Genomic DNA, 25,583 nt, shown 5'->3' with positions numbered 1-25,583 from the left:
GCACGGGCCTCCGATCCGCCCGGATCAGCTTGTGAGTGAGGGATGGTGTGGAGGAGACCTGGAAGCTGCCACCGAGTAGGGACGGTGAAAGAAAACGGCATTGCCAATCGTTTTCAGTTCTCCCTTATACTCAGTCTCATGAAGAGGGAAAGACTTCAGCCCAGGTGAGGGTGTCTGGAGGAAGCAAAATCCCCCAAACTTACTGGAGGTCTGCCTGCTAGCCGGAGGAAAAAAGCCTGCTGCTTCTGTGAGACAGCGTGATCTCTGAGCAAAGCATGGGAAGGTACGTGCTCCATACAGCCCCCAGTGGTGACACTTAGGCATGACAACATTTACTTTAAAGGAGACATTTCATAAGAAAATGTAAAAATTCCTTAGAAAACTCCACTTACCTTTCCCGCCGCAGGGTTTTCTGTGGTAAAACCAACAGATCCAATCTTCACCCTTCACGGTGGGTTCCGTTAACAAACCTTCAGGAACCGGGGACCCTCAGGGATCCCACAATCCTGGACCTGTAATAGCACCCCGCCAGTAAAACTTTATGGCCTTAATACCTAAAGTACTGGATCCCAGGGTCCAGCTCTCTAAAAAGAGAAGCGTTTACAAGCAAAACCTCGTTTCTTCGGATACGAGGCCCGGGCACCATTCAATTTGGCCTAAAAGATACTTTGAATGGATCCGGTTGCATAGCTAGCCCCAGCAAGGATTTCTCCAGTGGAGCTCAGCACAGCACATCTTCACTCATGACCAACACCTTAGACACTGGCGAAAAAACTGAGATGCTCCCGGTATGGGAGGGGTTATATAGGGAGGCAACTTCCTCTTTAGGGTGTGCCAGTGTCCAGCACCTGAAGGTGGACTATAACCCACATAGTAAATACTATGGCTCTGTGTCCCCTGATGTACGATTAAAGAAACATAGACGCTGCCACTATTAACCTCCTGAAAATGTTGTCTGCCAGAGCCATAACAAGCATGCAGACTAAAAAAAAGATATGGTGTTGCCAGAACCTGGTAATGTTCAGTGACTTACTGAAGCTACTGGGTCTGCATGACAGCCAGACATCCTATAGAGAGGTCTTTTTTAGGATGGTGATCTCCACTGACATCCAAGGTCAAGCACATCTGTTAGAAATTGCAAAGTTGGGAAGCTGGCAGGCAGTAACTAGTGCCCAAACCTTGGCAGGACTTGAATAGCGGGATCAGAGAATCGAAAGGTCTCCGTTCTTATGGTCAATTTTGACGCAATTGGGATTGGGGGTAGAAAGGCAAGATTACCCTTTTAAGTTACATTTTTTCATACAGCATTACTGGAGGAACCATGTACAGTAACCCTCCCAATAGCATTATGTTAGTACAGACATGCAGCATTAATCTTCCAAAATTCCCAAAAACCTTTACTGGAGGAACCATGTACAGTAACCCTCCCAACAACATTAGGTTAGTAAAAATTCAGGGAAACTCATTTTTGCAAATTCAGACATCAGCAAATAAGCTTGTGCTTTCACCAGCCCCCCTGTGGTGCACATTTGTTTTATTATTGAAGCAACCTCACTAACCAAAAGATGCAAGAAAGAATAGGACAAAGTGCCAACATCTTGGTGTTGAAGTTGGGATTTACTTTATTTGCCTCCATGGGGTTTTAGCTCTCGAGTCTCTTAGCTCTAGATCTAGAAGATAATTATGTAGGGACAATCTACACCAGGGGTAAGCAACCTCGGCACTCCAGCTGTGGTGAAACTACAAATTCCATCATGCCCCTAGGAGCATTGCCTGTGATTGTTAGGGGCTTGCAATGTCTCATGGGACTTGTAGTTTCAAAACAGCTGGAAGGCTGAGGATGCCTACCCTTGAGCTACACCATCCCTTAGGGGAGGGGCCAGTTATGCCATCCCTCAGGGGAGGGGCTTGCTACATCATCTTCTTAGGTGCTTTAGCAAGCTAGCACTGAGTGCAAACGTCAAAAATTGTAAAATGCAATGAAACAAAGAGGCACATTAGTAAAATGTACATATTTTATTTTTATTGGCAAGAAAACAATACCTGTTTGTGTAAAGCCAACCCCCATAGAAAGGGAGCAGGGGTGGACACAATGTGTATATAACATTAGGAAAGTGAGTCTAGCACTAATACAACCGCTATAAAAACAAGAGATCACACACATGTTCTGATACAGAAACCCAGTATTGCACACTCAGGGGGGGTGAGGACCAGAGGGGAAAGGGGCAGTGTAACAAGTTCAATTCCCCTCCCCCCATCCAGCACCCTGAGAAACAGAAGATTGCTGTAACAGTAAAAGTAAAACATAACAATGCAGGAGACCAGTGTATCACTGTGTACAGTCAGACGTCTTGACTGAAAGAGCACCTGTCACAGAGGAGGTGGCTACTTTGTGTGATTCAGTGTTCATCAGAGAAGGAAAGGTTACCTTGCTGGAAAGCAGGGACAACACTGAGGCACATCTGCCACTGGGTCAGCCAACCTGGGTCTAATAGACTGGATGTTCATAAATACTAGCTCAACTATTTTGCATTCTGGCAACCTATGTTCTGGTGACAACTAGATTTTCATGATTTGTCTGTGTAATGAGCAGTCCCTAAAAATAAAAAACATAAAAAAAAACAACATTTGATTAAATTAGTATTAAATAAATACAAGAGAGCATCTAGAGTGCCTTGATAGCAGTTTTTGGTGAACCAATAGGCTGGAATACTAGTGAAGACCTTTCTTCCCCAGTAAACGGAAAGGCAACAATTTCTTGGTTTGGCCACTGCCTGTCCTCGATGTCCCTGGTTCCTCATGAACTGCCAACCTGCATTGACATGAACACACTACAGCTGCCACATCTGTATCCCGGTGACAGGTTCTCATTAATACTGTGACATTTGTCAAGTGCTTCACTCTGTAATTTGATAAAGTGGGAAGAGCGACACTTTACAGTCATTAGTTTTTTATTATAGAAGAATCTGGAAGGAACATTTGAAAACATTGTCCTTTTAAATTGTCCAAATGTATACAAAGGATGCATATTTTCTGGTCAGAGAAATTTTTTTTCCATCCCTTCATTATGCATTCATGATTTGTGGATGAGGTCTGGCTTTTCTTAGAAGGACGGCATTACTGATGTCTATCCCAACACCGCCAGTGTATGTACAGTACATGGGGCTCAGAATGGTGGACATGCCTGCACAATGCTACTGCTCTAGTGTGCAGGCAGCCAGATTGTGTCCCACTTTTATCATTGGAAATGGCAACCTGTAGACCATATGCCTAAAGTCTTGAAAATAAACCCAGCACAAGTTTTGTTAATCTAAACTACATATCTGATTTAAAAAAAAAAAAAAAAAAGTTGTCACCTTCAGTGAAAACCACATACCAACTAACCAATAAATCCAGAACCATAAGAAAGAACTTTTTCCTGTATGAGTTGAGATTGGCTGCACCTCCCATGTTTCCCTATTGGTCTGAGGGGTCTTTAATCTCATATAGAACCAGTAAGGGCACTAAGGCAAAGCAAAGTAAAAAAAAAAAAAAAAAATCCCAGATTTTCTTGGAACTTTAGAAATGTACACTTCCGGATCCATTGGACTTTTTACAGTGCAGTTTTTACAAGTAAACTCTACAATTTTCATCATTTACGCCATTTAAACTGGCCAGGTTTCGGACAGGTTTTCTTTAAAGAGAAACTACATTATATATATATATATATATATATATATATATATATATATATATATATATATATATATATATATAAACATTCTAACACCGTTGTCTGTTGGTGTAGTATGCAATAATGTATGTTACACGAGGGCATCCTTATTTACTCACTACATGTGTAGACTCTACTTACTGCACACTACCTGTGCTTCAATGCTTCTCTCCATCTATGAAAGACTTTAGGCCAGACTTTAATTATCTCAGCAGGCTGTAAATGATGCTAATCCGACTGCATTCCAATTACAACTTCGTAAGAAAGACAACAACCAGCATATGGAATTACAAAAAAAAAAAAAAACCCAAAAAACATAAAAGTTGCATCAACACTAACATGGTTAAATGTTACAATACTTTTTGAAAACACAGTATAGTTTCCCTTTAAGAGTTCTTGTAAATATAATTCTGGTTAGTGGAACACACAATCAAACAAGTTTTCTAAAAATAAAAGGCGATGTCAGCAGAGCTTCACCCGCACTTTTTTTTAAGTATGGTGTGGACAAAGGGGTTGCAAGTTATGCTACTAAGGCCCCATTCACTCCTGAGCGATTTTATGCTTGAAGCTTGTAGCTCTAAAATGCTGAACAAGCCAAATCCCATTTATGTCAATGGCCCCTGTTCACATCTGAGCGTTCTGTCACCTGAAGCAAAATGCCTGTCGCTCAAAAAAGTACATGAGCTTCTTTTTGGCAGATTACAGGCATTTTCATTTTTGGCCCCATAGACTTCAATAGAAACGCCTGACAGAGCGCTTTACGAGAGTTTTGTCGCTCATTTTCTGCTCAAACAGCAGCTCTCTCCACTAATTTCCTCTCCCTCTCATTCCCCTAGTGCTTTCTATTGGCTAAACAAAAGCACCTGAATGCTTGTAATACGCTCCTCAAAAGCTTTAACCTTTTCGCTGCCAGAGCCGTTTTTTGCGTTTTTTTTGTACACATTTAAAAAATGATTTTTGGCCTGAAGATTACACAAAACCCCTAAACATAGATTTTTTGAAAGCAGACACTCTGGAGAATAAAATAGTGGTAGTTCCAATTTTTTAAGTCACACGTTATTACCGCAAAGGTCTAGACAATGCAAAATTTCTGTAAAATACACACTTATGCCCCGTACACACGGTCGGACTTTGTTCGGACATTCTGACAACAAAACCCTAGGATTTTTTTAGACGGATGTTGGCTCAAACTTGTCTTGCATACACACGGTCACACAAAGTTGTCAGAAAATCCGATCGTTCTAAACGCGGTGACGTAAAACACGTATGTCGGGACTATAAACGGGGCAGTGGCCAATAGCTTTCATCTCTTTATTTATTCTGAGCATGCGTGGCACTTTGTCCGTCGGATTTGTGTACACACGATCGGAATTTCCGACAACGGATTTTGTTGTCGGAAAATTTTATATCCTGCTCTCAAACTTTGTGTGTCGGAAAATCTGATGGTAAATGTGTGATGGAGCCTACACACAGTCAGAATTTCCGACAACAAGGTCCTATCACACATTTTCCGTCGGAAAATCCGACCGTGTATACGGGGCATAATGCCGCGTACATACGATCAGACATTCGGACAAAAAATCCTGGATTTCTGTTCAATAGCCAGTGCGGCTCTTCTGCTTGATTCCGAGCATACGTGGAATTTTGTGCGTTGGAATTGTGTACACAAGATCGGAATTTCCGACAACGGATTTTGTTGTCGGAAAATTTGAGAACCACCTCTCAAATTTTTGTTGTCGGAAAATTTGAGAACCACCTCTCAAATTTTTGTTGTCGGAAATTCCGACAAAAAATGTCAGATGGAGCCTACACACGGTCGGAATTTCCGGCAAGCTCCCTTCGAACATTTGTTGTCGGAAATTCCGATTGTGTGTACGCGGCATAAAGTGAATTTTAGGGCAAACAAATGCAATGAACTACTCACATTTTTGGTAAAATATAAAAGACGAGGTTGTGTTGAGTAAAAAAATACCCAACATGTACAAACATCAGTACTCTATATTGTCTATGGGCGACGCTTCAAAAGCCCCCTATAGGTATTAGTTTAGTGTTACGGAGGTCTTGTGTTCGAATTATTGCTCTTCCTCTGGCGTGTGCGGCGATATGTAAAATATGTATCGCAATCAACGTTTGCACATGTGGGCGCCCCCGATGCATGCGCTTACATTCGTAAATGTGGGGGTGGGGGAGCCTCAAAAATTTGGGCGGGGGGGGGGGAATTTATGTATGTGAGTGTAACTTTTTATGCAAAAAGAAAAAAGTCACCTATGTGATGTTTTTTAGGTAACAGGTTCTCTTTAATGAGACATGCAGGGTTAGAAAAACCCTGCATGTCTCCCTTGTGCTCCACTGAATGTTTTGCAATGCAAATCGCATTGCAAAACATCTTTTCGTGGCTGAGCTAGCTGGGGACACGGAGAGCTTGACCCGGAAGTGATGTCAGAGGCGTCGCTTTTCCAGGTCACAACAAGATGGGGAGGACAGAGGACATGTGTCTGCTCTTCTCCCTCCCGCCGCTGGCATCCACCATCTTGCTCCTGGGCCCGCAGATGGGCAAGCAGAGCCCGGAAAGCAATGCGGGGCGCTAGTACCGGAGATGTGTGTGAGCAGTCTGGCGGAAGCACTGCCACCTGAATGCTTTCACCTGACAGGCAAGAGTCTGCCTGTCAGTTTCACACACAATCCCGGTGGCTGTGTGATACCCCCAGCTGTCAGGTCCATATGATGTACAGACCTGGCAGCGAAAGAGTTAAAAATGCTTGTAAAAATCTGCAAAAACACTTAAAACAGGCCTGAAAAACGCCAGTAAATTGCTAAAGTAAATTGCTCAAGTGTGAATGGAGCCTTACTGGTTAAAATTCCCATATAAAGTTTTTTTTTTTTTTTTTTTTTTTAGGTGACCTGCTATGAAAAATATTTGACTGTCAGGTCGAGCGCACACAATGCCCACCTGACTCCGCCTTTATGGTTAGATGTCTCAACATACTGGAATTTTGCTTGTGTCTTGCATGTCCAAACTGATCACACAAGTGTGCAAGCTGTACAGTCCTAAATGAAACATAAAGAAACACACACAAGCCATAATATAGACATGGGAAAAAGTGGGGATCAAACATGACCAGACCACAGGACACTGGTTAGCATGTTGTAAGCATGTAAGCAGTGTCTGTTTTCCTGCTCAATGGACCAATGCACAGCATTCAAAGCACTGTGTATTGCAGACATATTGCTGTAAATTCATTGCACTTCTTAATCCCTGACCAGGGGGATCTGCAGTGTTCTTTGCTTTTAGCAGTGAGGATGGAGAGATGTGTTAGAGATAAATGGAAAATATTCCACCATTTACACAGGGGATTAAAAGGGTCAAAGGCAACTCAACCCTGTTATTGATTGTCAATCTACAATGCTTACATAGTTATAAAAAAAAAAAGTCAACGTTAAGCAGGGCTTTACCATGAGCTAAATATGCTATTCTGGTGTCAGAGGCTACATTGATTTTTATACAAAAATATGCAATAAGTTAAAGTGAACACCAATCCATAGCAGCCAATAATTGATGAGCTTTGAACAGTCTGGATTCAGTGAACTTCTACGATACTATCTGGCTGTGATGGGTTTCAGAAAAGGGCTGGATTTCGGTTCTTGTTGGTCCTAAGCACTGCCCCTTACTAAGCCCAAGGCATTGCTCCCCACTGAATGCAGATGCCATGATGTTGGCGGCACTTCCAGTACTTGTTATGGGACAACAAAATGTACTTGTGAGTGCCACTGGTGCTTCTTTAGTTATGTTTTTGTTAAACACCACTAAACAAGAAAAGTTAAATACATGGGCAGAACTGGCATGCAATCATTGACTCTGTGGTCCATTTTGGGAAAGCCTTTGTTTTGGTGGACCTCTACCAAGAGGAGGTTCGAGAAATGCTCTAGAACACATGTGTCAAACACAAGGCCCGTGGGCTTAATCCGGCCCGCCAGGCCATTTCATGTAGCCCTCGCACTTCTTCTGCAGCTGTGGCACCCCCCTAATCTCTGACCCTGTCTTGTCTCAGCAGTTGGCAGCAGAAAGGAGGAAAGAACTCCTCCACCAGTGCTTCTATGTTCAGCTGTAGCACCCCCCATCTCTCTTGGTCTCAGAATTTAGCAGACTCCGGCATCTGACTCCAGTTCTCCTCCAGACCTGCACTTTCTGCTACCCAGCTTCTTCCCGGCAGCAGCACAAGACCAGGGGGGTGCACCGGGATGTAAGGGATGGTGGAAGACGCTAGACTTCTGATGTAAGCGGGAGTTGGTTGCTCTGGACATCTAGTCTTCGATATAACCGGCCCTTAGAGAGGCACCATAATGCTGATGCAACCCGCAATGAAATTTGAGTTTGACGCCCCTGCTCCAGAATGAAAGCACGAGAGCCATGATGCAGACAGAAATTATCCACAATTGACATCTGCAGCAGCCATCTTGGAAAAGCCTGGATTAATGGGATGTGGAGGGTGGTGATCCTGCATAAACATGCTTTTTTTTTTTTAGGTGATACAAATGCCATAGGCTCAAAGTACTATGTATTCAATGTCTGGAGGGAGCTGCTCTTTGCAATAGGTGGTAAAATAAGCCACACTGTCTCAGACTTGGTTCACACCTATGCATTTTTTAATGCTTTTTGCAGAAATGCAGTACAGTCCATTTAACATGATATCCTATGGGACATGTTCATATCTATGCTTTTTTCAGCCGCCATGTCTTTTTGAAAGGGTCAGGGACTTTTTTAAAAGCAAAACAGCGCGTTTTTGGTTTAATAGACTTCAGTGGAGAAGCTGCAGATTTGTATTGCATTTTTGAACCCACCCAACAACAAATTGGCCAAAATAAAAATTGCAAAATGCACAAAAAAAAAAAAAAAAACACACCAAAAATGTATTCGCAAAAACGCAAAATGCACCACAAAAAACAGATCAAGAGCAAACTGCGTAGGTGTGAACCGAGCCTCAGTGAGTCTTCAAGGTAAGTATGGAATGACTGCACAAAAAAAGTTAAAATGCCTAATAGACCTGTTTCCGTAAACACAGCAATGGCAACCAATTGGTGAGCTGAATCAATACGTAAAAGAGAAAACTTGAGTTACAAATAACCTAGTGATACTTTGTGTTTCAGCGGCTCCCTTAGTCTGTGTCTGCTAGAGAAGATTGGCAGTTGAAATTCTCTGCTCAACAATTTGGAGTTCTACTTTAACAGCAATATGAGGTAATCAATCCATTAGCCGATAGCGCTACTTAGCACTGACTGCACTAAATCAGTCTAATGTCTTGATCCTAATGTGAGCCCTCTGCAATCCCTTTCAGCCAGAATTCAAACAACTCCTCACTTGTTCATTGGAAGAGCCTGCTTCCTGAAGCCCAGGCGATTAATCGTTTTCTTTGCATGATGTCACCAGTCTTACAGTCCTGTTTAAATGTGATTAGTTGCTGTTAGAAAAGTCCTAGTTTTCATACTCTGTAATGCAGGAGAGCCATTACCAAATACCCCCACCACTAACGGCTCCTTCTTGTCTCACAGGGAAAGCCCGATGGCATGATGTACCAAAAAAAAAACAAAAGGGCTTCCCAGATCACCGACAAATAAAAGCAGGATTGGCTGTTGCACTACAGCTTTTCTTGGCTTAAAAATGAAGCCGCTAAGCAAGTAAGCTGTAATTAACTAAAATCTACTTTTATGAACTCATAAAGTTAAGTTTAGCTTTTTGGGAATATTTTTAACTGTAAGAGATTTGTCTCTTTTCTTGTATGCTAAACAATAGCATTGCACTTCCTGTGCCTAGGCACTCATGTGCCATGAGCTTCATATTTGTGTGCCCGCATATCAAGATTGACTAAAACACTGCTGCCTCTGACTCGTATTCTCAAGAAATTTGGAGCAAGATTTGGTGAGGTTAGCACTGTGCTGCTAACTATTCTCCCTTGGTGGAGGGAAAGCTGTATCTGAGGACCTGCAGTGCAAGAAACTCCCTGCTTCTGCTTCATTCATTTGCTTCCTCCACCTCACCTGCTCCTACCTGAATATTCCCCACCAGTCATCAGGGGGGCAGCTTTGACGCTACCAAGCTGTCCACCCACACAGAGACGGTGCAAAAAAGATAAGTCCGAGATACGTTCAGCTCACAGAAATGTATGTCCTGAAATAACAATGAATCCACATAACTGAACACTGAAGTAACACCCTGGGCAGTAGGAATAGAATATTCTAGTCACAGAAAGTATATACAAAGTGCCTCTTGCGAGGCATATTCTAAACTTACTAACCAGTCCACAAGTTACCTACTTTAAATCTGATAAGACAGGAACTGTTTAAAAAGGCTCTCGGCAGCTATCTCGGTTCTAAAGGTTACACACACACACACACACACACACATACACAATTTAACATAAACTAGTTCAACACAACACTCCACAATGAGGATTTAAAAAAATATTATACATAAAACATTTTGATGACTTCAACCAAGATTCAGACATCATCATAAAAAGACCACATGTAAACTAGCCCCAATTGCCAAGACTAAATGTGCAAGAACATGACAAGTCTTGTGCCCTAAGGGATCTGAGAATAGAGGGTTAGCACAAGTCAAGTCACATGAACAGAAACAAAATGGAGGACAGTACAACACCTGTTATTAAATATTTGGGGGCATCTAAATAAACAGATACAAAAATATAGCTAATATAGAGGGGTAAGCACAGTGAGTAGGTCACTGAGAAGGAGTAAGTATCGAAAATGGAAGCATGTTGGCAAGAGGCCTATTAACAATGAAACACATTTTTAGGGGACGATGAGCTTGAAATTTTCTTTGTGAGGTTGGGGGATATTTCCCATCATGGTTCGAAAAGATGACCAGTTTCCAGCAGAGGAAAGGCCAATCCCTTATCCAGTAGTCCTAGAAGGTGTCATGTACAGTTGGTGGGGCTTTGAGGAAATGTACAGTAAGGCTTTTCTGTAAGGGGAAAAGGAAAAAGGAAAAAAAGGTGCAGTTCTGCCCACATTAAGGGAACCTGGAAAGTTAGGACTGTTTCTATGAAGTAAAGTCTTTATTGTGGGGCTTGGGTTTCCCATCACACTGCCGTTTCCTGGTCTTCCCTCTGGATCATTTGGTAGTGCTGTCTATTCTCCAGGTAGGCAGCAAGTTCAGGGTCCTTAGCCTTCTCAGCTCGGTTTTTTGGGGTGTCCCCCTGCAAGATATAGATGAAGAATGTTATCAAAAGGCAATGTAAAACTCTATCAGTTTACTTTCAGTAGTTTTGTTTTTTTGCTTAAGTCAGTGATTTGTCCATACAGGGCAAAAGCAACAGCAGCTTCACTTTGCTGAAGACCTTTGCAGATGAATATACTTATCTAGACCTATCGCTGAGCTACCAGCAGTTAAAGAAATGTCATGTGCTAGATGTAAGTCACAGCTTACACAGGAATATAGACTCCCCAAATGGCAATGCTGTTTGGCTGTGTGGTTAGTGTCAAGCCAGGAAGACGAGAGACAGTGGTCGGTGAGAGTGAGTGGTTTGCATTGAGCTAGGATGATGAGGGTGAGTGGGCGGTGTCAACCCAGTAAGATGAGGGAGGGTGTAGAGAGGGGAGTGGCCAGTGTCAAGCAAGAAAGAAAAGAGGGAGTTGTGTGTGGAGCCAGAAAGATAATACAGAGCAGTTTGCTTGGAGCCAGGAAGATGAGGAGGAGCCGAATGTGTTCAGCCAGGAAGATGAAGGGGTGTGGTCTGCATCAAGTTAGGATGATGAAGGGGACAGGCTAGTGTCAAGCCAGAAAAATTAGGGAGAGTGACCGTTGTTAAGCCAGGAAGAAGAGGAGAAGTGGCCAGTGTCGGTCAGGCCAGGAAGATGAGGGGAAGTGGCCAGTGTCAGGGCAGGAAGATGAGGGGAAGTGGCCAGTGTCAGGGCAGGAAGATGAGGGGAAGTGGCCAGTGTCAGGGCAGGAAGATGAGGGGAAGTGGCCAGTGTCAGGGCAGGAAGATGAGGGGAAGTGGCCAGTGTCAGGACAGGAAGATGAGGGGAAGTGGCTGTTGTAGAGCCAGGAAGATGAAAGGGGGTAGTATTCATTTAGCAAGATGAGGAGGAGTGCAGTTGTTAAGCCAAAAGCTGTGGTGGAGTGTCCCCTGCCGAGCAAGGAACATAAGGGGAGCAGCTGTTGTTGGAGCAGTGGACAGTGGGATAGTGCCCATTGCTGAGCCAGCGAAACGAGGGCTTCCAAACAGGAAGACAGAGAAGAATGGCTTTTGTCAAGACAGGAAGAAGAGGAGTGGAGGCCAGTGCCATGCCCGGAAGAAGAGAGGAAGTTGTGTGTCAAGCCAGGAAGAGGAGAGTGGTTTACATCGAGCCAGGAAGATGAGGTGGAGTGGTTTGTGTTCAGCCAGGAGGATGAGGGGGAGTGGTTTGTGTCCAGCCAGGAGGATAAGGGGGAGTGGTTTGTGTCCAGCCAGGAGGATGAGGGAGAGTGGTTTGTGTTCAGCTGGAAAGATGATGGGGAGTAGACTACGTTAAGTCAGGAAGATGAGGGGGGAGTGATTTGCATCAAGTCAGAATGATGAGGGGGAGTGGCCAGTGTTGAGTCAAAGAAATGAGGGAGAGTGGCTATTGTCAAGCCAGAAAGATGGAGGAATTGCCGTTGTCAAGCCAGGAATTTAAGTGAGAGTGGGCAGTGACAAGCCAGGAAGTTACGGGGGAGTGGCCAGTGTCAAGTGAGGAAGATAAGGGGGAGTGGACAGTGTCAAGCCAGGAAGATGAGAGGGAGTGGCCAGTGTCAAGCCAGGAAGATGAGGGGGAGTGGCCAGTATCAAGCCAGGAAGATGAGGGGGAGTGACCTGTGTTGAGCCAGAAAGTGGAGGGGACTGTCCAACCAGGAATATGAGTGAGAGTGGCCAGTGTCAAGCCACAATAAAGGGAGAAAGTTGAGCCAGAAATATTAAGGGGTGGGGCCAGTGTTGGGCCAGTAAAATGAATGGGAGTGGCCAGTGTCGAACCAGGAAGATGGGAGAGAGTTGTTTGTTAAGCCAGAAAGATGAGGGAAAAACCAGGTACATAAGGGTGTACGTCATCAAACCAGGATGATGAGGGGGGGATGGTCTACATCGAGCCAGAAAGATAAGGAATGGTCTGTTTAAAGCTGACCAGACAGATTGAGCCCTCTCCAACTCTCTGCAGAAGAACCCTTATTTCCACTGCCTGGTAAGGATGAGCTCGGGCGCGTTCGCACACCCCACGTGCAGAGCCCGCCAGGAAGTTGGCACTGCGCTGCGCTAATCACAGGCAGTGAGACATTGTCCCGATGCGCGGCTGCAGAGATCAGGAAATGTCTCACTGCCTGTGATTAGCGCAGCGCCGACTTCCTGTTGGCCTCTGCACGTGGGGTGTGCGAACACGCCGGAGCTCATCCTCATTGCCTGGTCTTTGGCATAGTCCAGCCCTCATTGATCCAACACCATCCCACAATAGCCTACATATATATATATTTATATACTTTTTCTGTAATTAGCAACCTAACAAAATTGAATTATTCATACACAGTGAACTTATCCATGGTTACTATGGAAAACTATATATCCCTGCTCCATGTATTACGGCCTTTATTTATTAGTTTTATTATTTATTTCAGGTACTTATATAGCCCCATCAAATTACAAAGTGCTTTATCACAATACATCCAAAATATGAAGGTATCCACATCCCCAAAAACCAACATATTTATCACATTGGGATTTTTAAAGGATAAGCTCACCTTTTCAACATGTTACCCATTACATCCGTATATAACACTTCCCCATTACAGCGGGCAAGGGTTCTTCTCCCGCTGTCACATTTAAATCTGTCCACACAGCTGCGTCAATTCATTCAAAGGGCTCTGCGAATAAATATACTACAAATTCTGTCTGGCACCACAGCCTCCGCTGCACTTGTAGTTTTAATGGACTGAGAATGTGCTGATCAGAGCACTCGTAGTCCATTCCCTCTTCCTCCAGCTTTTAAAATGAAAGCCTGTATAGAGATATGGGCAGAAAGCTGGAGAGAGGGTGTGCAGGAGCCTGACATGGCACCTGTGATCCACTGACCGCGGGTGCAATACTTTGCAGCCTCCTGTACAAACAAATAATAGAAGGACATTTTAACCTACAAATGTATGTGCATTTTTATTTTTTGTTAAAGGTGAACTCAGCCTTTAAACCAGAGCTCCACCCAAAAGGGTAAGTTCTGCTTTAAGTCCTCCTCCCCCCTCTTCTCTCATATTTGCCATGTCATTTTTTTTGGGGGGAGCGGGTACCAGGTTTTGACAGGTACCAGCTCCCACTTTCACTTGGATCTCCTTCTCCCCACCCTCCCCGCAGTTTTCTGGCAAACGTCACAGGTCCCAGAAGGCTGCAGGACCATTCACAAAGCACAGTGCAGTTCACGCTTGCACAGCCAGCAGTGAAGCCGAAATCTGCATAGCCAGCTACCCACAGTTAAGATGCTGGTGCTGGGAACCCAAAGGCTAGTAAAGAACTACCCCACGCTGGTTCCCTGGACAGGTATGTGTCCTGACATTAAAAGCCCTATTACAAATCTTGTAGCTGCTGACTTTTGCTTCTAATTCTTTTTGCTGTACAACCAGTTTAAGTATACTGATAAGTCATAGGTGATCTAGATTGGCTATGGTTCATTGGTATCCTTAAAAACCTTGTTCTTTTAGAACAATCCCTGTACAATAATAATGCAGATGCCGGCACTGTATGCAATCCCCTGTAACTTTGCCAGATGGTAAAACCAGAACATTATTCAACGTGATGCTGCCCGCCAACATAATAAAATAGAGAATGTACAGCTTGACACTAAACAGTGATTGATTGCATAATTGTGAAAGGGAGATATTAGGTCTAATTAGAGAAGAATCCCAAGAAAACAATAATAAGGCGAGTTGAAGAACGCAGAGCAGAGATTAGAGCACACAGCGGAGAGCCTGTCTAGTGTTATGTGGGACAGGCACTTGAATCATTGCACTTTTTGCCAAAATTCACTAAGCTCCATCCCTCTCCTCATTCATGCTGGCACACCGCTGCCTTTACACTCATCCTACAGTTATTGTATCTCCAAGAAAATGAGTCATTGCATTACCAGCAGCAGAACAGGAAACTGGAAGATTGACTGTAGAACATTGTACAGTCTGGACTGTGGATAGAAAGAGACCTGCAATAGAGTACAGGTCCATGCTCTAAGGAACAGGAGTGAAGGTGCAGTTTTATATTGCAGAAGCAATATTTGTTCAATGAGAACACAAAGAGGAGATTCCTCAATTAGCGTTTTGGGTTTGGAGTATCTAAACTGCACCAGCTGCTCATTGAGGTACCAGGATGAGATGCAGCATCAATGGCACACTGAGGGACTAGGGCTGGGGTGCAGTTTCAGCATTGCACTGTTGGATCACCGCAGAGCTGTAGGATCAGAAAATGGTTTATATTTCAATATTTTTTTAAAAAAAGATCTGGCAGTAACCAAAAAATGGTTTATAAAAAGACTTTAACATATTGAATTAATTTTAATCAGAATTTGTCTGAAGGGCCATTCACACTTGTGTGTTGAGGCAAAGCAAGATTCGATCAAATGCCTGTTAATATGCGTTATGGCAAGGCACCTGCGCTGTGCGTTGCGCTGCCATTCAATGTGCATGGCACCACAATGTATTGTACAGTAGAGCACAACACACTGCAGCGCACCACATCCGGTTTTGAAAAAAAAAAACGTTATGCACCGTTTTTCTTTTTTTTTTTTTACATAATGAATGGTCTACCTTAACATAACACATATTACCGCAAGCCAGAACGTGCATTAATTGCAATGGGTCGCTTTAGTGTGAATGGGCTGTAAAGGGGCAGTCCACCAGCATTTTCTTTATAAAAATGATAGCTACTCAAGTCTTTCAGTGGGGCTCCAGTGATTAGAGCGGTCTCTCTTGGAAGTTTCTGGATCTGCTCCTAACATCACGGAGTCCTAATTCTGCTGCTACAGTCTCTATGATGCAGCATTAATAAAAATGAATTCTAACAGGCAGCATGACTATCGCCTTGTAATGACTACAGTAAATGAGTGGAATTGTGTACATCGATGCAGGGACAATTCTGCCAGCGTTTCTGAGAGAGACATAACAGCTTGGAAAAGGGATGATTGAACAGCCCATCTTTAAAAAAAATGCATTTGATGTACACGGTTGCATCACTGGTCTGTTACCTAGTTATGGGAAAACATATATGCTTCTTGTTGTTTGCACACAACTGGGACAATCCATTTGTTGGGATGACGGTGCTACAGGCATTAGACTGTAAGCTCCACTGGCTATCAGGACTGATCCAAAACAGTCTTTTGTTAACCACTTGCCTAGTGGGCACTTTCACCCCCTTCCTGCCCAGGCCAATTTTCAGCTTTCATCGCTCTCACGCTTAGAATGACAATTGCGCAGTCATGCAGCACTGTCCCCATACTACATTTTTATCATTTTTTTCCCCACAAATAGAGCTTTCCTTTGCTGGTATTTAATCACCACTGAGTTTTTTATTTTTTGCTAAACAAATTAACCAATAATTTACATTTTGATCAGCTGTGATTGGACAGCTAATCCCGTGGTAAAGAGCCGCTGCGATTGGCTTATAGCACGGTCGGCAAGTGGTTAAAGCATATAACCTGCTCCAATGTGAAACCATAGAGGAATTTGCACTGTGCCCGATTTTGTTTTCTGATTGACAAATGGAAGGCAATTGATTAGTACTATCTGCATGGAGTTTATATGTCCTCCCTGTGCTTGGATAGGTTTCCTCTGGGTACTCCAGTTTCCTCCCACACTCCAACAACTTGCTGATGGGATAATTGGCTCCTGTCTAAATTAGCCCTAATATAGGTCTAATATAGGTGTATGTGAGCTTATGAGATAGGGACCTTTGGTTGTAAGTTTCTTGAGAGCAGTGAGTGTACAGTATGTAAAGCACTGTGTAAATTGTCAGCACTAAATAAATACCTGTAATAAATTAAAAAAAAAAAAACTATTTTCAGACATAAAAGGCCAATGATTTGCGACACGCTAGTGATTGCAGAGCGTGCTCTAAAAGATTGTCCCGTCTCCAGTAATGAGGAAAGAAGTCTCAGTACCAGCCTGTGTATGGAATGCACATTAAAACCTGTAGCTGTTGGGGGGGGGGGGGGTAGCTGCCTGCAGCTGTCTGGAATTCCTTAGCTTCTGTCTTAACCTTTCTCCCAACACTTCCCGTTCTCCCCCCCCCCTCCCTCCCAGCCTCACACCCCAACCAATCGCCTCTGTACCAACAGCTGTCACTGCTCTGGTGGGGGCAGTATCCACAGAGGGGGGTCACAGGCAAGGCAGGGGTACAGCTGAACTCATTAGCACAATGGGCCCCATGTGAGGACGTAAGACCCATCACACCTATGAGCTCTTTGTCTAACAGCACTAAAAAAATGTCTGAAATAAGAAGGGCCTGTGTTCCCAGCTACCAACAAATCAGTTTCTCCTTTTTTGATTTCAGACCTGCACGACATACTGGATTATTTGCTTTGGGTTTCTACATCCAAACATGAGGCCCTTATTTCAAACAGAGATGGTCTGCAGTATTCCATATCAACCAAGTGTACATTGGTTTTTCATGGGTCTGACCAATATAAACTGCAAACTGAATTGTAATTGGCTGCTATTGCTTACAGAATATCACAGTGTTGGTGTGCCTTGACCTAAAGCAACAAACGGAGCGGTGTAGGAGGAGGCAAGCAAAGCAACCAAATGGCAGATATAATTTTCCTAGTGGAGGCTAGAAATGGAAATATGCAATCTGTTCTGGATCGGTGACACTGACAGCCAGGCAGCTAACATTTTCAAAAACTCAACATTGGCAGTCTATAAGTAAGCAGGGTAAAACCCTTTAACAGCATTGAAAACTTAAAAACGAATATGACCAATGCTTTCTTGGTCATACTTCTGTGGGTCACAAGAGTGCACTTACTTTTGCTCTGTGACCAGGAATCAGCCAATTGCGGGTTATTCCCTGCTATCAGCTGAAGTGTAAGAGCTGCTTCAGATTCTGGAAGGATCCTGACAGGATCCACTCAGCTGCCTGATTGACAGCTGGCTCTGCCTCTCAGAATATGGCTGAGAGCTGCCCCCCCCCCCCCACCCACTTGGTGTTTCAGCGAGCACTGGAGGAGCAGAGTGGAGATAGCCAATAGCCAAGCAATCAGTGGTCATGTGATCGCTCAGTTCTCAATCTAAGAGCCCATGTAGGACAGCTGTATCATCACACCAATGCTGCAGCTTAGAGGTGAGTATGAATGTTTATTTTTTGTCTAACCACTTAAAGACCAGTCGCCGCAGTTGTACTGTGGCAGGTTGGCTCTCCTGGGCGAATTGCAGTTATTGTACGTCGGGCGCTTTAAGACCACTAGGGGGCACGCGTGCGCACCCAGGGTGCAACGTTAGAGCCGATGCGCGTGGCCAGCGGCCGCGTTGTCCACCGGCCACCCGCGATCGCTCCTGAGAGAGACAGAACAGGGATCTGTCAATGTAAACAGACAGATACCCATTCTGTCAGGGGAGGATAGACAGATCTGCTGTTCCTAGTGATTAGGAACAGCGATCCTCCTCCAGTCACTACACTGCCCCCACATTTAGAAACACCTTCCTAGGGAACACTTAACCCCTTGATCGCCCCCTAGTGTTAACCCCTTCCCTGCCAGTGACATTTATACAGTAATCAGGGGCTATTTTTAGTTCTGATCGCTGTATAAATGTCACTGGTCCCAAAAAAGTGTCAAACGTGTCTGATCTGTCCGCCGCAATGTCGCAGTCCCGCTAAAAATCGATGATCACTGCCATTACTAGTAAAAAAAAAAAAATTTGAATAAATCTAGCCCCTATTTTGTAGACGCTATAACTTTTGCGCAGACCAATCAATATACTCTTATCGCGATATTTTTACCAAAAGTATGTAGAAGAATACATATTGGCCTAAGCTGATAAAGAAATTAGTTTTTTTTAGTTTTTTTTTTTTGGGGATATGTATTATTTCAAAATTGTCGGTGTTTTTTTGATTATAGCACAAAAAAACAAAAAACAGAAAACGCAGAGGTGATCAAATACCACCAGAAGAAAGCTCTATTTGTGGGGGAAAAAAAAGGACATACATTTTATTTGGGTACAACGTCGCATGACCGCGCAATTGTCAGTTAAAGCGACGCAGTGCTGTATCGCAAAAAATGGCCTCGACATTAAGGGGGCAAATCCTTCCGGTCCTTAAGTGGTTAAAAACCCCAAACCTCCTTTACAATGAACTGGCAAAGGAGACAAATACAGGTGAGGACAATGCTGATTTTTTTTTTTTTTTCTTTCTTTTTAAAGGTGCAAGTTTGTGAGCCGTCATCCTGATCCTGGAGTATCCAAGAGTTAGAAGAAGTTGAGAACTGACTCAACCCATCAGGTTCCATTCATATCATAATCAGGTTCCATAATTAAATATCACTTTTGGATGGACTAACCCTTTAAACTATGAATTGAAAAAGTGGAGAACTGAAAAAAAAAATGCAACTGTCGAAACATTCAATAAGCACATAATACAGCAGAAAAACTTTTTTTAAAATCCCTTACAGTTGGGAAATTTACAAAATCTGGAGCCACATGTAAATAAGACCACTTCTATGTTTGCATATTTTTTCCAAAGTACTTGTTTTATTGTAACCCATAACTGTATATTGTCATTATTTATAAGAAAAGTCATATGCTAAACTGTATTTTTAGTAAAATGCAGAAACGGTCCATTCTTTTATATAAAAAAAAAATGTCTCCCAGTATATACATACTGTGAACAATGCTGAACTGGGAATTCAACCGTCCAAAAATGTGAAAAAGTGAAACTTAACCTCTTCGGTGCTAGAATAATGCCAGAGTGACAAGATTCTGTGCCTTGGTTTTCCCCTCCTACAAATTCCTCAGTACAGCCACACCTGTATGTCTACACATCAACACCCCCCAGCTTACCTGTAAGTCTGTCTTCATGAGCGATGCTCCGGCCTCCACTATATAATGACAGATGGTCCGCTGACGTAAGGATGCCGCAAGGTGCAAACTAGTCTCGCCACTGCAACACAAAAAGAATGGTTAGGAGGAAGACAGTTGTGGGGTCTATGATCTAAGCCTGCTACAATGCTGTTCAAAGCTCTATGAAACCCTGTCTGTACCTTTTTAAAGCAATGCTCCATCTTTCTTAAAGCAAACACCATCTTTGTATCAAAGTATGCACCTTAATGCTGGCCCTAGCAGCTGCTTATACGTCATATAGTTAAAAGTTTGTGAACCTCTGGCAATCACACCCATATGAGTTTGTGAGCTTAGGACAACCCATTACCATCACCGTGATTATGGAGTTGTCCCTTTTTTTTTTGCTATAACAGCCTTTGCTCTTCTAGGTAGGCTTTTCGCAAGACTTTGGAGTGTGTCTGTGGGAATTTGTGCCCATTCAGACAAAAGAGAATTTGTGAGGTCCGTTACTGATGTTAGATGAAAAGACCTGGTCTTCAGTTGGTGTTCCAATTTCAGCCCAATGAAGTGGAGTAGGGTTGAGGTCGGGGCTCTGTGTAGGACACTCCACACCAGACTCATAAAACCATGTCTTTATGGAGGTGGCTTTGTGCAAAGGGACACAGTCATGCTGGAACAAAAAATACTTTTTTGGAGGCGCACAATTGCCTAAAATGTCCTTGCATGCTGTAGCATTAACAATGCCCCTCACTGGAAACACCTGAACTTGGAGGTTTTTGGCTACTTAGTGTAGGTGCGATAGTCAGGTGTCCACAAACTTTGGCTATATAGTATTTACCTTCCATTGACTCCCTCGCCATTCGGGTAGTCTAGGGAAGTAACATAAAATACCCAGACATTTCCAGTATGGGGGAGCATGTAACAGAGCTGGTGCTTTGCAATTTTTCCCTTAATTATTTGATTACAAATGTAATTAGTTTGCCAGAAAAGTAGAAACTACCTTTAATATAGTTAGGCTACCCTAACGTTTGAGCAAAGTCAGGAATCAAGCATTGGCTTTTTTACTGGTTTGGAATTTCAACACCAATATTTCTCTGCATTGGTCCTCCCAACCAACTTTGGAATTTCACTCCTCTTCGTACAAAATAAGTGTTCCCACTCTGCTGTGCTCTCCATGGTAGAAAAAAGCATACAGGGACACACATGAACTTTAATGGCATCCCAGTCTTTGTCCGTAGGGTTCAATATTGAGTTGGCCCACCCTTTGCAGCTATAATGCCGCGTACACACGGTCGGACTTTCCGGCATACTTGGTCCGGCGGACCAGAGTGTGCCGGACAATCCGCCCGTGTGTGGGCGGCGGCGGACTTTTCCGGCGGACTTCTTCCCAAAAGCCCGCCGGACCTAGATTTCAAACATGTTTGAAATCTTTCCGTCGGACTCAGTTTCGGGCGGAAAGTCCGCTCGTGTGTGTGCTGGTCCGACGGAAAGCCCGCTCGTGTGTAGGCTGGTCCGACAGACCAAATGCGACACGAGGGGATGGTATTGCATCTCGCGCTCGCTGCAATAGGAAAAACAAATCTTCCTATTGCGGCGAGCGCGGGGCATACCAGGCCCTTAGGTCTGGTATGGATTATAAAGGGGAACCCCGCTACGCCGAAAAAACGGCGTGGGGTCCCCCTAAAATCCATACCAGACCCCGATCCGAGCACGCAGCCTGGCCGGTCAGGAAAGGGGGTGGGGACGAGCGAGCGCCCCCCCCCCTCCTGAACCGTACCAGGCCGCATGCCCTCAACATGGGGGGTGGGTGCTTTGGGGGAGGGGGGCGCCCTGCGCCCCCCCCCCCCAAAGCACCTTGTCCCCATGTTGATGAGGACAAGGGCCTCTTCCCGACAACCCTGGCCGTTGGTTGTCGGGGTCTGCGGGCGGGGGCTTATCGGAATCTGGGAGCCCCCTTTAATAAGGGGGCCCCCAGATCCCGGCCCCCCACCCTATGTAAATGAGTATGGGGTACATGGTACCCCTACCCATTTACCTAGGAAAAAAGTGTAAGTAATAAAACACACTACACAGGTTTTTAAAATATTTTATTAAACAGCTCCGGGGGGGGGGGATCTTCCTCCGGCTTCGGGGGTCTTCTTCCGGCTTCGGGGGTCCCTCCGCTTCATCTTCTCCCGGCGTCCGGTTGGTTCTTCTCCGCTCTCCGGCCTCTTCTCCCGGTGTCGCAGGTCTTCGGCCGGCCCCTCCGCTCTCTTCATGTAGCTCTATTGCGAGCGGAGGTCCGGACTTCTGGGCTTCTTGGCTTCTTGGCTTCTTGGCTTCTCTTCTCTTCTCTTCCCCCAGATGTTGACACGACGCTCTCTCCGGCTGGACTGGTCTCTGAGGGCTGCGTTGTGACTTATATAGGCGGAGACCCCGCCCCCATATGATGTCACAGTCCCTGGGCATGCTGGGACTGTGACGTTTTAGGGGGCGTGGTCGACCACGCCCCCTAAAACGTCACAGTCCCAGCATGCCCAGGGACTGTGACATCATATGGGGGCGGGGTCTCCGCCTATATAAGTCACAACGCAGCCCTCAGAGACCAGTCCAGCCGGAGAGAGCGTCGTGTCAACATCTGGGGGAAGAGAAGAGAAGAGAAGCCAAGAAGCCAAGAAGCCCAGAAGTCCGGACCTCCGCTCGCAATAGAGCTACATGAAGAGAGCGGAGGGGCCGGCCGAAGACCTGCGACACCGGGAGAAGAGGCCGGAGAGCGGAGAAGAACCAACCGGACGCCGGGAGAAGATGAAGCGGAGGGACCCCCGAAGCCGGAAGAAGACCCCCGAAGCCGGAGGAAGATCCCCCCCCCCCGGAGCTGTTTAATAAAATATTTTAAAAACCTGTGTAGTGTGTTTTATTACTTACACTTTTTTCCTAGGTAAATGGGTAGGGGTACCATGTACCCCATACTCATTTACATAGGGTGGGGGGCCGGGATCTGGGGGCCCCCTTATTAAAGGGGGCTCCCAGATTCCGATAAGCCCCCGCCCGCAGACCCCGACAACCAACGGCCAGGGTTGTCGGGAAGAGGCCCTTGTCCTCATCAACATGGGGACAAGGTGCTTTGGGGGGGGGGGGCGCAGGGCGCCCCCCTCCCCCAAAGCACCCACCCCCCATGTTGAGGGCATGCGGCCTGGTACGGTTCAGGAGGGGGGGGGGGCGCTCGCTCGTCCCCACCCCCTTTCCTGACTGGCCAGGCTGCGTGCTCGGATCGGGGTCTGGTATGGATTTTAGGGGGACCCCACGCCGTTTTTTCGGCGTAGCGGGGTTCCCCTTTATAATCCATACCAGACCTAAGGGCCTGGTATGCCCCGCGACGGGGCTAGCAAGGTGTCAATCTCGCCGATAAAAGCGGCAAGATTGACATCCTTTTCTAGTCCCGTCGCACCTGAGTCACGTTCAAAATGAACGGACTTGTCCGTGTGTGGGCAAGTCCGTTCATTCTGAAAGTCCGCCGGAACTCCGGCGAAAGTCCGTCGGAAAGACGGGCGGACTTAGCCCGCCGGAAAATCCCGGCGTGTGTGGGCAAGTCCGTTCGTTTTAAAGTCCGGCGCACCTGGCGGACAAAGTCCGTCGGAAAGTGTGCCGGACCAAGTAGGATAGAAAGTCCGCTCGTGTGTACGCGGCATAACAGTTTCAACTCTTCTGGGAAGGCTGTCCACAAGGTTTAGAAGTGTGTCTATGGGAATGTTTGACCATTCTTCCAGAAGTGCATTTGCGTGGTCAGGCACTGATGTTGGATGATCAGGCCTGCCTCGCAGTCTCTGCTCTAATTCATCCCAAAGGTGTTCTATTGGGTTGAGGTCAGGACCCTAAACTCGCTCATCCATGTCTTTATGCATCCTGCTTTGTGCACTGGTGCGCAGTCATGTTGCAACAGAAAGGGGCCATCCCCAAACTGTTCCCACAAAGTTGGGAACATGAAATTTTCCAAAATGTCTTGGTATGCTGATGCCTTAAGTCTTCCTTTCACTGCAACTAAGTAAGGGGCCAAGATTAACCCCTGAAAAACAATCCCACACCATAATCCAGTGCACAAAGCAAGGTCCATTAAGACATGGATGAGCGAGTTTGGGGTGGAGGAACTTGACTGGCTGCATAGAGTCCTGACCTCAACCCAATAGAACACCTTTGGGATGACTTATAGCAGAGACTGGGAGCTCACAAATGCACTTCTGGAAGAATGGTCAAACATTCCCATAGACACACTTCTAAACCTTGTGGACAGCCTTCCCAGAAGAGTTGAAGCTGTTATTGCTGCAAAGGGTGGGCCAAGTGAATATTGAACCCTACGGACTAAGACTGGGATGCCATTAAAGTTCATGTAAAGGCAGGCGTCCCAATACTTTCGACAATATAGTGCAGCGTTTCTCAACCTTCTTACTGTCGAGGAACCCCTGGCAAAAGGTTTGAGATCTCGGGGGAACCCCTAAAATAGCATTCAGATCTACAGCTCACGGAACATTGGTGTGATTAGCGAGCTGTGATATAACAATTATTTTGAGAAATAGCATTAAATAATATAAATAAATATTAGAACTTACCTATTTTATGTGAAACGTGTGCATTTTTTCTTCTGGAACACACAACACGGTACAGTACAGGGCATATAGCAGGCTACAGGGCACACAGTACAGTACATATAGCAGGGTACAGGGCACATAGCCAGTTACAGGGCACACAACAAGGTACAGGTCACATAGCCGGTTACAGGGCAAGTAACAAGGTACAGGTCACAAAGCAGGGTACAGGTCACACAACATGGTACAGGTCATATAGCCAGTTACTGGTCACACAGCAGGGAACATGTCACATAACAGGGTACAGGTCACATAATCGGTTACAGGTCACACAGCAGGGTACATGTCACACAGCAGGGTACAGGTCACATAACATGGTACAGGTCAAACTGCAGGGTACAGGGCACACAACATGGTACAGGTCAAACTGCAGGGTACAGGGCACACAACATGGTACAGGTCACATAGCAGGGTACAGGGCACACAGCACGGTACAGGGCACACAACATGGTACAGGGCACACAACATGGTACAGGGCACATAATCGGTTACAGGGCACACAACATGGTACAGGGCACATAATCGGTTACAGGTCACACAACATGGTACAGGTCACATAGCAGGGTACAGGGCATGCAACATGGTACAGGTCACATAGCATGATAGAGGTCACATAGCAGGGAATGGAGCAAACAGCAGGGTACAGGAGGGTGCAGGGAATGGAGCACACAGCAGGGTACAGCAGTTTTTTCAAATACAGAGTAGCGCGGGAAGCGGCCGTAATAAGACCTCTCTTATAGCGTGATCCTTCCCGCCGGACCCTCCTTTCCTCTTGTCCACCCTGGGTGCTTGTATGTGACATCACCTGGTGAACGGGAGGAAAAGAAGGGGCCTGGGGGAAGGATCGCGCTATGAGAGAGGTCTTATTACAGTGCTCCTCTGCATATTGGCTGAGACTCAATCTATCCTTTAGCGGTTTGTGACTGACCGGTAGATCGCCGCGAAACCCTGGTTGAGAAACACTGATATAGTGTATATTCTTGTCTATTTACAGCCAGTCTAGTCATCCCTTGTGTCAGCCAGCGGCGGCTGCAGGGGTAGAAGAGAGAGGGTTTGACAATGGCTGGGAATGCCTGGAAGCGGTGATGTCTTTCATAGGCTCCCATGCCCCAAGTGTTGTCAGCGCTCCCTCCTCTCCCCTGCAGCTGCCACTGGCTGACACAGAGGAGCCGGATCACAAGACCAGTGAAGCAAGCTGACAATA

The 25,583-nt window shown here is 45.3% G+C and overlaps 1 protein-coding gene across 6 annotated transcripts in view; it reads right to left on the bottom strand.

Moving 5' to 3' along the window:
- Positions 1-2,001: 2,001 nt before the first annotated feature.
- The window catches only part of DGKZ (diacylglycerol kinase zeta), a 337,944-nt gene continuing 314,362 nt past the window's right edge, over positions 2,002-25,583 (bottom strand). For 5 of the 6 annotated variants that reach the window (XM_073604284.1, XM_073604286.1, XM_073604285.1 and 2 more), the window contains 2 exons: positions 19,761-19,860; positions 2,002-10,926 (listed from right to left, as the gene is read on the bottom strand). In XM_073604284.1, the coding sequence (XP_073460385.1) occupies positions 10,810-10,926; positions 19,761-19,860 (217 nt within the window). In that variant the 3' untranslated portion in view covers positions 2,002-10,809. The remainder of the gene's footprint in view (positions 10,927-19,760; positions 19,861-25,583) is intronic. The other variant, XR_012236493.1, reaches the window with a different exon arrangement.

The sequence above is a fragment of the Aquarana catesbeiana genome, linkage group LG11 (assembly GCF_042186555.1).
Source record: "Aquarana catesbeiana isolate 2022-GZ linkage group LG11, ASM4218655v1, whole genome shotgun sequence".
In the NCBI taxonomy this organism is placed as follows: Eukaryota; Metazoa; Chordata; class Amphibia; order Anura; family Ranidae; genus Aquarana; species Aquarana catesbeiana.
Note: the sequence above shows the minus strand (reverse complement) of the source record. Positions and strands in the feature narration are given on the sequence as shown.